The sequence below is a fragment of the Nematolebias whitei genome, chromosome 5, assembly GCF_014905685.2.
Source record: "Nematolebias whitei isolate Nwh7 chromosome 5, NemWhi1, whole genome shotgun sequence".
NCBI lineage: Eukaryota > Metazoa > Chordata > Actinopteri > Cyprinodontiformes > Rivulidae > Nematolebias > Nematolebias whitei.
This window is the reverse complement of record NC_056502.1, coordinates 9,348,324-9,360,527: the sequence shown is the minus strand read 5'-3', so window position 1 is coordinate 9,360,527 and position 12,204 is coordinate 9,348,324. Positions and strand designations below refer to the sequence as shown.

The following is a 12,204-nucleotide window of genomic DNA, read 5'->3' as shown; positions in this document are numbered from 1 at the left end:
ATAATCATATATATATATATATATATATATATATATATATGATTATTAAAAGCTAAATAAACCAAAGTATTGAAACATTGATGTTAATTTTGACTGTAACTTTACAAAGGGCACCCCATAAAACATTTCTTATCCATAATTTACCTGTACACGAAGAAAACTAGGAGAATAATGAGGGGGGAAATGCAACCCAAGATGATCTTCAAAATCTTCTTGTTACTGTCTGGGATTAAAATATAACCAGATTAAGCTCTGATTCATTCAGAAATAGCTTTATAAAGGAAATCAAACCCCTTGTTAGCTGCATGCTTAAATTAATCAAACAGCACACACTTAGTCTCGTGTCTTTGACTTTTACTCACCATCAAACAGCTTGACTGAGTCAGAACGCGTTTTACCAAGGACATTTTCTGCCATGCAGTAGTACTCTCCTGCTTGGTTTGAGTACACGGTGAGGTTCTGGTGAGAGACTTGTTTGTCCCCTGTCTTATTGTACCAGACAAAACGAGGTGCAGGGTAGCAGTGACTGATGCAACTCAGAGTTACAGATTGTCGTCCTCCAGACAACTGGCGCTCGTTTCCTTTATTAATTGTTGTGCGTTTTGGTGCATCTAAGCAGCATAACAAAGGAAAATAAATTAGTTTTAATATAAGAAAGTACAAGAATAGTACACGTGAGAATGTATACACTGTAAAATCAAATACATGATATATATATATTATGTATTTTTATAAAATAAAACTTCATGCGTTGTATTTTGTTTCAGTTTATAGACCAGAATAAATTAATCTATGCACTCACGTTTGATTTTAATTTCCACTGGCTGGGATTTTTTAGTTCCGATGTAATTTTTGGCTTCACAGCTGTACAGTCCACCATCAGAGAGGCTGGCAGACTTTACAGAGTAGACCATAGAGTTCCCAACGTTTTGATTATTGGTCATTTTCAGCCAACGATATGAAGTTATTGATGGGTACGATCGGCCGTTGCAGATCAATGAAAACGACTCATTTTCTTTCACTTCAAGGCCGTTTCCAACATCTATTTTCACATCCTTAGGAGAATCTGGAATTACATGAGTACAGTTTTAAAAAAGGTTATTCAGTTCAATCTTTAGAAGTTTTTTTTTTTTTTTGGGATATAACAAAAAAAGTTAAATTCTTCAAATTTAACAAACTATTAGGCTGGATGCAAGTTTATAGCGCTTATAAAGCTTATTGAGTTAATAAGTAAAAAAACAGTACTTCACATGATCACAACTTTCATGTTTTTGAACACAAACGGAATGATAACATTATGAAATAAAAATAATTTAAAGATAAATTTTTCAACGTATGAAGCTAAATATATACCGTATTTATCTGACTATAAGACGCACCAAATTATAAGGCGCATTAAGCAGAACTAAAACATTTTGACAGATTTTTGAACACTGTCTTCCACGTAAAATCAGTTTGAGATCAGTAAGCACAACCACAATTGATACATAAAGCGCACTGTAGATGTTTGAGAAAATTAAAGGATTTTGCACTTTATAGTCTGAAAAATACAGTATTCAAAATGTGAGTATTGTGTTGCCATCTACAGGTATACTGTAAATTGCACAATTCTACACAGACTAAATTAAAATTAAAGTATATAGTGTTTTACTATAACTGTTGCACTGAGACTTTACTATTCTATACTTTAGTTAATGTAGTAATGAAGCCATTAGTACTTTTTGCACGTGTTTTACAAGTTTGCACAACTTGATTTTTTAAAATAAAAATAGAAGCCTGCAGATTTTGTTTTGAACTCAACATTGTTTTTGTATTTTACTCAGGCACATTGACATAAACGGAAAGTTCTACTTTCAGATATACTGTCTATTAAAAATGCATTCATCTCCAGATCACTCACATTCAATGTTTAATTTCCTCTTATCGCTTCTGTTTGTTCCTTCACTGTTTGATGCGCTGCAGAAGTAAGAGCCTGCGTGGGCTGAAGTTGCATTAAATGTGTGGGTGAGAGTGTTCTCTTCATTAGCAGGCTGAGAGGAGAAAGAACTGAAGGTCTGTGAATTTGATGATAAAAATTTTATCTGAAAATCTGATGGTGGGAAACTTTCAGCAGTGCAGGTGATCGTGATGGATCGATCCTCCCTAACCGTAGCTGGTAAAGTAAGCCGGACGTTGGTGGGAGGAACTGTGGAGAGAAAACAGCAGTGAGATCAGTTATCAGAAGGATTCAGGTGTCCTGGTACCAACCATCATCACTGAAGTTCTTAAATCCATACATGTATGAAATAATGTATGAAAAAGACAATTTCATCGGACTCCATGTTGCTCTGATGCACATGAGCTGAAGTTACTGATGTAACTTTTTGGCTCCTAGTTCACCCTATTGAAATGTTCAGAGTTATATTTGTTACAACAAAATCAGATTTTGTTAACTTAATACAATTTTAGAGCTTTAAAGTTAGCTGAGTGCAGAGACTCAATCTGCCACTTATCGGCAGGTCATATTTAATACACACAAAATATTTTCTTTTGCCTTTGCAACACCACGTGGACATCGAGGGCAGTGCCACTGGATTGGCAGATTGGGGTGGTGGTTCCCCTCTTCAAAAAAGGGGGACTGGAGGGTGTCCTCCAATTACAGGGTCAATCCCCTTAGCCTCCCTGGTCAGGTCTAGTACTGGAGAAGACAGTCTGATTGTTGGTCGAACCTCAGATCCAGGAGGAACAATGTGGGTTCCATCCTGGTCGTAGAACATTGGAAAAGCTCTTTACACTCACTAGAATCCTCGAGGGTCATGGGAGTTTGCCCAACCAGTCTACATGTGTTTTGTGGACTTGGAGAAGGCGTTCAACCAAGCAGTGCGAGAGTTTGGTTCACATTGCTGGCAGTAAGTCGGACCCCTTCAGGGTGGGAGTTGGACTCTGCCAGGGCTGCCTGTTGTCACCGATTCTGTCCGTTACTTTTATGGACAGAATTTCTCGTTGCAGCCAGGGGGGCGGAGTGTTTCCAGTTCGGTGGCCTCAGGATTCCAGCTCTGTTCTTTGCAGACGATGTGGTCCTGTTGGCGTCATTGTGGCGTGATCTTCAGCTCTCATTGTAGCAGTTCACAGCTGAGTGTGAAGTGGCTGGGATGACCATCAGCACCTCCAAATCTGAGGCCATGGTCCTCAACCAAAAAAGGGTGGATTGCTCTCTTCAAGTCAAGGGTGAGGTTCTGCCTCAAGTGGAGGAGTTCAAGTATCTCAGGGGTTTGTTCATGAGTGAGGGACAAATGGAGTGTGAGATTGGCAGACGGATTGGTGCAACGTCTGCAGTATTTCAGTTTATTTGCCAGACTGTTGTGGTAAAGAGGGAGCTGAGTTGTAAGGTGAAGCTCTCTAATTACCATTCAATCTACATTCCTACCCTCATCTATGGCCACAAACTCTGGGTAGAGACCGAAATAATGAGACTGTGGATGAATGAAATGAGTTTTCTTCACAGGGTAGCTGGACTCTCCCTTAGAGACAGGGTGAGAATTTCAGTTATCTGGGAGAGACTCAGAGTACAACCGCTGCTCGAGTTGAGCCAGATGAGGTGGTTTGGGCATCTGGAAAGGATACTGGGCGCCTCCCTAGGGAGGTGCTTTGGGCATGTCAGACTGGGAGGAGACCCTGGGGAAGACCCAGGACACGCTAGAGAGACTATGTCTCCCGGTTGGCCTGGGAACGCCTTTGGGGTCCTCCCAGTAGAGCTGGAAGAGGTGGCTGTGGAGAGAGATGTCTGGGCCTCCCTGCTCAAGCTGCTGCCCCCGAGACCCGACTTCAGAATAAATAGAAGATGGATGGATGGATGGATGGATGGAATATTTTCTTCCAGGTTTTTAAAAACTTGTAAAAATGGCCAGATCTTACCTGCGGGCCTTAAAATGACACGTTCTTTAAAGAATTAAAATGACTCAAACAACATACTGTTACTTACAAAGGACTTGTATGCACTTTGGGGGACTTTTCCCTCTACCAACGCTGTTGGTTGCATTACACTCATAACATGCTTCATCTTCTTTCTGAACTGGATTCAAAGTTAGAATTTTTTCTTTTCCCATCCATTTCCAGTTTGAGCGGTTCGGCTCTCTGTAACTGTACCATGAGTATTCTGGTTCTGGATGTGCTTCAGTGTTACAGGTTAGTCTGAGACAGCTGTTGAGTTTTACTTTGTTGTCAGCGGCTCCCTGTACGGAGATGCTGCTCCTTGGTTTGTCTGGATACAAAAGATAAAAAAAAAAAGTCTCGCAGTCCATCTTTAAGCTTTACGGCACAGATGGATGTGAAACTTACATCGAACCCGAAGCTCAGATTTGGATGTACCAGAACCCACAGAGTTTTTGGCTTCACATGAATAGGAGCCACTATCCTCTGGTTTTATCTTCGGAAAAACACGTGTTGATCCTCCACCTAGACGCTTATCATCTTTTTTCAAAGTCAAGGTAGCTTGTGGCTTGCTTCTGATCACATTACATTCAAGAGTAATCCAGTCTCCTTCTTCGATGTGACCAGAGCTTCTTCCAGGAGACTGATTTCTTATTGTCAGTTTAACTTCAGGGGCATCTGCAATACATAAATAAATCTTCTAAACATCTATTTTTATAGTTATTTCTGTAAATCACTCTCAAAACAGTTCTGTCACTGTAATAAATATTCACATTAAACAGCAAATTTACACATTATAATAAAATAATATCACAAACACCACAGTGAGGATCTGACATTGAATTTCTTTGGAAAATTGAGGATGTTAAAAATACAAATGAAGTCGTACTCACACAACACATCGATGTATATTGTGTTCGACTTTGCAGTGCCGTAGACATTCTGAGCTTGACAGAAGTAAGATCCACTCTCCGATTCCTGAATGAATGGGAAAGTCAGCTCAGCTCCAGAGGTTTTGTGTGTAGTGTCTTTGAACCAGCTGAAGGTAACATTAGGGGAACCTTTGGCTGAACATGTGAGAGTCACTGAATCGCCCACCTTCACGCGTTTAAGGTTTATTGTAGCCTTTACGTCTTTGGGACCATCTGTTTCCAACAAAATCAGGACAAAAACAGAGAACTTAATCTTTGCACAACTAAATTAATTTCTCAATTTAAACATATTGAACAAAAGAATCTTATTTTGATCCTAGATAAGTGATTTTTTTTTTTTTTTAATTCAGTGTGTCTAGCAGTTAAATACCATTATTTAAGTTAAGTAAAGAAAAACAATTAACAGATCAGAAGATGTATATTTTAGTAATTATCATTTAATATATATTTAAAAAAAACCTTCTAGAGACATACGTTAGATTCATGGACTTACGTTTTACAGTCAATGTGACTTTTCTCATCAAATGTTTGTCAGTTTTGTATTGTGTTTTGCATGAAAACACGCTCCCATCATACGTCCATGTGGCTGTAAAACTGTGAGTGACTTCAGATGTTGCGGTTCTGCGAATGCTGGAACTTACGGGCTGTTGCATTGAATCATATATTTGTAGGATGGAAGAACATGAGTTTATTGTAGAGCAGACGAGTGTCACTCTGTCATATTCCATCACAGAAGCTGATTCATTAAAGGTAATAGGGCAGGGATTATCTGCAAAAAAATAAATAACCAAACAAGCAAATAAATAAATATATATATATATATATATATATATATATATATATATATATACTCCTTAGATAGAGAACTTTACTCATTGGCTTTTATGTATGTGAATGTTCCTGTAAAGTGCCCTGAGACAACTTTGTTGTGATATTTTTGTTCATTAGGATAAAGAAATACTTTTTGGTTCCAGGAAGGAGTTTTTTAACAAAGCAATATTATCGCGTCAGATTCAAATTTAAGTAAAAAAAAAAAACACAAGATGATTTTAAATTCATCCTAAGAATGTTTTTAGGACTTTGTGATCTTTGTGACTTCATCATGAAGCTCACTCACATCCAAACCAAGGAGTTAGAGCTGTATGTTAACCTGATTTTTTTTGTTCAGGTTGCTCATTATTATTATTTTTTTGGTAAGATTTTGACTCTGAAACTGGTTTTAGCAAAACATTTCTTAGCTTTATGTTAGAAGTAAAATCCACATTTTTTTGCTTCAGTGTTGACTTAAATCCGGACATTAAACTGGACTTTTCAAAACTTTAAAAGTTATTAAAAAAAAAAATAAAAAAAAAATATATATATATATATAAATTCTTTCTAAATACATGTTAATTTTTGTTTGAGCTTACCTGTAATTTTCAGGATTGTTGGAGGGTTTGTGACCCATTTAAAATTTTCACTAATGTATCTGAGCTGATAGTTTCCACTGTCTGTTTTATTCAGGTCACAGATCAAAATACTGCAGGACTGGCTGCGTGAATACTTCCACCAATTTGTTGTTGGAGATCCTGTGTAGCTCACTCTGTTCTTAAACTGTGGACTGACAGGACGTTTGGACTCATTTGTGCTGTAAATGATTGTAGCTGTATAGGCTTTATCCTCATCAGCATAAACGCCGTCTTTCATCCAAAACCAGTGAGCAGTATCTGAAACTTCCACAGTCCTTTCCACTCTGCATTTGATTTCAACACAAGACCCCTCCGTAGCTGTTAAAAAGTGATTTTCCAAAGTGAATAAGCTTTCTGTGTTACAAGAACAATCTGCTGGAGAGAGAAGACAAATAAAAATGTCAGTTAATGAATTTTGATTTATTTAGTAAAACAGTTTTTTTTAGTGTCACTGAGTAAAAACAAAAAATTCACAGAAACATTACTGGTACTTACTTATTATTAGAGTTAATAATAAAAACCATTTCACTGTGTCAGGTTTCATTTTGGCGTTTCTCTGAAATTCCTTTCTCTTCTTTTTTTAAACCGTTATCAGATGAACACACATATTTCTGTCTTCATTTCAAGATGAACCCATCGCTGGATTTATTCTTACTCACTGTAAATAAAAGGGTTTTAGTCACAAACAAGCAGTAAAATAAAAATCTTAGGAAAACATTTTGGCATATAGGAAAGGAATCAATTCTTGTAAACAGTTGTACATGGTGATAATTATTTTTATAACATCACAGCTCAAACTAAAAACTCTGCCATGTGGTTTGTAACAATTAAATTAGATTTTCTTTTATGATGAAGAAGAAGATAAAATGGAAGAGTATGACTTCTTCTTTTTTATGCTTAATCAGCCATGCATTCAGGGAAAACTGACGCAATTTTCTGTTTTCAGATTGACAGCAACAGAAGTCTATTTTTGTTTTACGCATTGAGTCATTTATTGTGATGATGAAAAACATACGGATATATTACTTTTGATACAACATACATCATTAAAACACAGCTTTAAAATTTTGACCAATTGTAACATAGCTTTTTGTTTGTCTCCTTTTTTTCAGGTAGTAAATTCAGATCATATTTTTTATTTTAACCTGCACTTGTGTCAGCATGACCCATGGGTTATTTGAACCCAAGAAGGTTAAAACAATCTGAACAGAAAGCTAGATATCTCTAACACAGACTTAGATGTATTTTTTAGGGTTTAAACACTTTATTTTTGACTAAAATCTTTTTTTATATAAACAAAAGTAATTTTTTCATACCTCAGAAGACTTTACTTCTGGTAGCGTGCAGCCCTTTTCCCTCCCAAAGCAAAAACAAGATTTTTGATAAAAAAGGAAGTTTAACAGTTCACAGAACCAAGATTTGCATCTGCAAGCACCCGAGTGGGCGAACACCAAATCGTTAATAGTTCTGCGATAATAAAATATTATTTTTTTTGTCGTGCTCGGACGCGTTCATTGAACCGCCTCTCACTTCCTGTATTGAAATCTTTATCACTGAAAGCTTCAGGTCAGGGTGGGTGAGGTCTCATTTACGGGCAAAGAGAAACTTATGGTACTAAATTAGTTCAGATTTATGTTATTTGCAATCTTCTTTCCAACACTGAGTGAACAAATACTGTTTCAAAGTATTTTATCTATTTTGCAAGTATAGAAGTGAGGCCTCAGTGCAAAGAGACAGGAAACACAAACAACAACAAAAAAACCCATTTCTGAACTCATTTCCCCTCTCCCAGAGCTGCCGCCACTATCTTCTCAGCATCAGCAGTCATCTCATCAACAGCACCGTTCAACGTCTGCAGCATCGCCGTGAAGGAGCGGCCGGCAGACCGAGCGTGTCGAGGCATCGCCATTTCCAGTAACTTTGACGAAACCGTAGACAATTCCTTCTCCGCCGCTGCGAGCCGTCTTTTCACTTCTCCTTTGGTGACCTCCACTGACAGCGCACAAGTTCTCAGTCTTTTCAGAACTGCTGCCTCTAGGTTTCTCTGCCGGGCCAGTCGCTCAACCGATTCATCATCCAGGCACAGAGATAACTGTGCTTTTGTCAGAATCCTCACGGCTATGCTCGAGTCCACCATGGATGCTACAAGTGGAACGGGAATGGCTGACATCCCGCCAGATAGAGAAGCAGCTGCCCAGATGAGGGCTTTGAATGCCTCCTTTTTCTGGGTGACCAGTGTTGGGGTGATAGCTGGGAGGGCCAACAGGAGGGCGTGAGCTCGGATCTCTGGAAGGTCTTTACTCAAGTCCACCAAGAGATCAGGGAAGTCAAGCTTCTCCAGGGTGGACGGTCTGACCAGGAAGACTTTCGGTTGTTTTACACCCTGTGAATTTAGCACTTCCAGAGCAGCTTTCCTCTTGTCTTCCAGGTTCTTCTCTGTGTCTTTGACAGAACATAAGAGAACAAAGTAGACAGTTTGTCGTTGCAGAGAACGAGCCTCCAAGAAAACCTCCACACTGTTGGGTTGGAGCTTCTGGGTGAACGTCATGAAGACAGCATTGTAACGGAGGAGCTTCAATCTGCTCATGTATCCCTCTGGTTCAAATGGGGACGTTGTGGGGACAGGTGGCAGATCCCACAGGCGGAAGTCAGGGTGTTTGGGGTTTGGGTAGCCAGCCACTTCCTCCAGAGCAAAGGGAGACGGAGATGGAGCTGCGCCCTCATCATCAGGTCCGAGGCCACGAAGGGAGTTGATGAAGGAAGCTTTTTCATCTCCACGGTCCCCCAATACAGCCAAGTTGATCCTGCTGATGAGGAGATCCTCCACTGCGTCCTTCACATCTGACAACTTGTTGCTTTCTATGGACTCTTTGAGGGTTTCTAGGAGGCTCAGGCTTCTGAAGACATCAGCCATTCCTACAAGGAAGCAAAGATGGAAGTCTATAAATGTGAACGTTTAGGGTTTTTAAAATCTGAATGATTTATGTCAAAATAGGGACATTAGATTTTTTTTCTCAAACCACTATCTTGATTTTTTAGGACATTTTTACCAATTCATTTGTGTTACGTTCTACCCAACTTCAAATCATTTGATGTAGTTAACACTTATCTTGGGAAATACATACTGTACATCCTATATATTTCTATTGATACAATTTTAATACAAATCCATGCATAGACAGATTACATGTAAATTTTTGAGTAAGAGACTAATTTCGCTAATATATTGTTTCAGTAAATATTTTTAAGAAGAATATATTTAAAGTTTTCAAAGGTTCTCCGAACATGATCAATGATATTCTCTGAAGATCTTAAAACAATTTCATAAAATGATCTGGGATGTTTTGGTGAGTTGCTGCAAAAATTCTAACAAAGAAATGGACATTTTACTGCAGTTCTACATGTGTGACACATCAACTAATGGTCCCCAGGTCCTCTGCACCTTATCTAACGATCCATGTTAAAACTGCAATGACAAAGTTTTATTTTAATAAAGTTAAACAGGCTCACCTGGGTGTCCAGAGCTGAAGCAGCTGGCAGGTTGAAATATTTTACTGAATCGTCTGCAGCTCCTGCAGGTTGATCTATTTAAAGCTCGTCAGCTAGTGGAACTTTCTAATCCTGTTGGTTAAACCTTAATCTAATCTCAGGTAAATCTCATACCATGTGTGTGCAGTTAAACCACCTACTTGTTTATTTACACTGATTGAACAAGTACAATTTCATCAATTACGGAATCACTGTACAGCTTTCATTAAAGCTGCAAAACAAGATTACTATTTCTCTCAGACCACCAAAGATCTGAATGACCCAGTGTGTCTGGCAAACCATCACATCTCTTTCTGGCAGCTCTCACTCCTCTGATCTGCCATCCCAATTATTTGTTGACTCTGTGCCTGTGTCAAATAAGTAAAAGATGCTAAGTTGTTTCAACAGATATTTTGTTGCCTCCAGTTCCTTATTTGATATGTTTTTATGGTAAATCATCTACTTCTCCTACAAGTCGCACCACAGTAGCATACCTTCTCATTTCCCCGTTCTCTATTAGTGGGGTTTCTAAAGTGTTAAAAGGTCTAGAATATATCTTATGCCATAAGCTCTCAGATATTGAACATTGTTGAATTTCATTACCTGGATTATTAAGCATGAACTTTGATGTCTTGAACCACTTTGGCTAGGGTTGCCTGGGGGAGTCGACGGGGGAGAGGACGGCCCCCAGAAACCATCTTATCACCAGCAAACTGTTTGGTCCATTGTAGGAGTGTACTGCTTGGTGAGGAAAACAGTTTGTATTGACTTCTCAGATTGGTGAAGCCCTTCAGATGGAGGCCAAAACGTCTCTCAACAAAAAAAAAGGAGTTTCCAGATGACGTGACTGAACATTGTTGGATATCTTTACCTGGATTACTGAGCATGAACCTTGATCCCTCAGATATTGGTTTCTCAGATCACACTGTTGGTTGGTTGGTTGGTTGGCTCTCTCTCTCTCTCTCTCTCTCTCTCTCTCTCTCTCTCTCTCTCTCTCTCTCTCGCTCTCTCTCTCTCTCTCTCTCTCTCTCTCTCTCTCTCTCTCTCTCTCAGATTGGAGGTAATGTGTTCAACACAATGGTACTTCATTTAGCTCTTTAATGGTCACTAATGGTGTGCCACAGGGCTCAGGTCACTAATGGTGTGCCACAGGGCTCAGTTTTAAGACCCACTTTTTTTTTCTTTTTTTTTTACAATTTACACAAGCAATTTATAGGTCAAATAATTCCTGATGCCCCCTTGCATCTCTATGCTGACAATACAATTGTTTATTGTCAAGCTAACACATCTGACAAGGTTTTCCAGCTTCTACAGTCTCTGCATTTGACATCATTCAGTCAGACTTGTTCTGTCTCAAACTGGTGCTAAATTCTGATAAAACCAAGTGGATGTTGTTTTCAAACAGAAAGACGTTCCCAGCAGTTCTTCCCTTTATCTCATCTATGCATCGTGTTCTTATTGAGTTTGTGGATTCTTACAAATACTTGGGAATTTTGGTTGATGCGCATCTCTCTTTTAAATCACATAATGAAAACCTGTGAAAGAAACTGAATTTGAAACTAAGTTCATTTTTCAGAATCAGATCTTGTTTAACTCTGAATGCCAGGAAACTGCTTGTAGCTGCCACTTTCCTAGTAGCTATCGATTATGGTGACATTATTTACATGAATGCCCCTGCCAGCTCACTGCAGATGTTGGAGGCTGTCTATCATGGTGCGCTAAGATTCATAACTGGTTGTAACTACCGTATCCATAACTGCACTCTGTACTCATTGGTCAGTTGATCATCATTATCTTCATGTAGGCTCTCACACTGGTTCATTTTCATCTATAAATCACTCCTTGGTCTGCTGCCTTCATACATCTCCTCTCACATCTCACATCGTCAGTGCAGTTACAGCGTGCGCTCTCAGGCCACCATTACCTGCAGCGTTCCCTCAATGTGAACTGAACTTGGCAAAAAGGCCTTTTATACTCTGCTCCCGCAACGTCCACTTTGATTTCTTTAAGGGATTTTGATAGTCAATAGAAAAATCTAAGCGAATATGTTCTTGTTTTCAGTATTTTACCTTGTTTTATATGGCACTTTGACTTTGTTGTTTTTATTACTATTGTTTTTAGCTGCTTTTATTGTTGTATATTGTTGTTTATCGCACTATATATGTTGTCTGTCCTAAACAGGTCTCTCTTGAAAATGAGTCCGCATGTCTGTACAGTTTACATTATTGCTGTTAGATGTTATCTGTGTTACTGTGTAAACCCTCACTGGTAAATACATATCTACAGCAAATAATGTACAATTCTTCAACAAAATGGACAGTCTGACATGAAATAACTCATTTTAAACCTTCAATATGTTCATGAATGAGCTCAAATGCAATTTAAAG

The 12,204-nt window shown here is 38.6% G+C and overlaps 2 protein-coding genes across 2 annotated transcripts in view; both read right to left on the bottom strand.

The window, feature by feature from the left end:
- The window catches only part of si:dkey-24p1.1 (uncharacterized protein LOC556718 homolog), a 10,201-nt gene extending 3,368 nt beyond the window's left edge, over window positions 1-6,833 (bottom strand). Inside the window, exons 1-10 of the mRNA XM_037676795.1 lie at window positions 6,785-6,833; window positions 6,251-6,664; window positions 5,335-5,610; window positions 4,803-5,054; window positions 4,318-4,587; window positions 3,962-4,240; window positions 1,901-2,185; window positions 803-1,066; window positions 363-611; window positions 145-223 (exon numbers count right to left, since the gene is read on the bottom strand). Of these exons, the coding sequence (XP_037532723.1) occupies window positions 145-223; window positions 363-611; window positions 803-1,066; window positions 1,901-2,185; window positions 3,962-4,240; window positions 4,318-4,587; window positions 4,803-5,054; window positions 5,335-5,610; window positions 6,251-6,664; window positions 6,785-6,833 (2,417 nt within the window). The remainder of the gene's footprint in view (window positions 1-144; window positions 224-362; window positions 612-802; window positions 1,067-1,900; window positions 2,186-3,961; window positions 4,241-4,317; window positions 4,588-4,802; window positions 5,055-5,334; window positions 5,611-6,250; window positions 6,665-6,784) is intronic.
- A 1,230-nt stretch (window positions 6,834-8,063) lies between these two features.
- Window positions 8,064-9,848, bottom strand: irgq2 (immunity-related GTPase family, q2). The gene is made up of 2 exons (XM_037676794.1): window positions 9,800-9,848; window positions 8,064-9,205 (listed from the first exon to the last, which is right to left on the bottom strand). The coding sequence occupies exon 2, from the start codon at window positions 9,201-9,203 to the stop codon at window positions 8,064-8,066; it is 1,140 nt and encodes a 379-aa protein (XP_037532722.1). The 5' UTR covers window positions 9,204-9,205; window positions 9,800-9,848.
- Window positions 9,849-12,204: the final 2,356 nt, after the last annotated feature.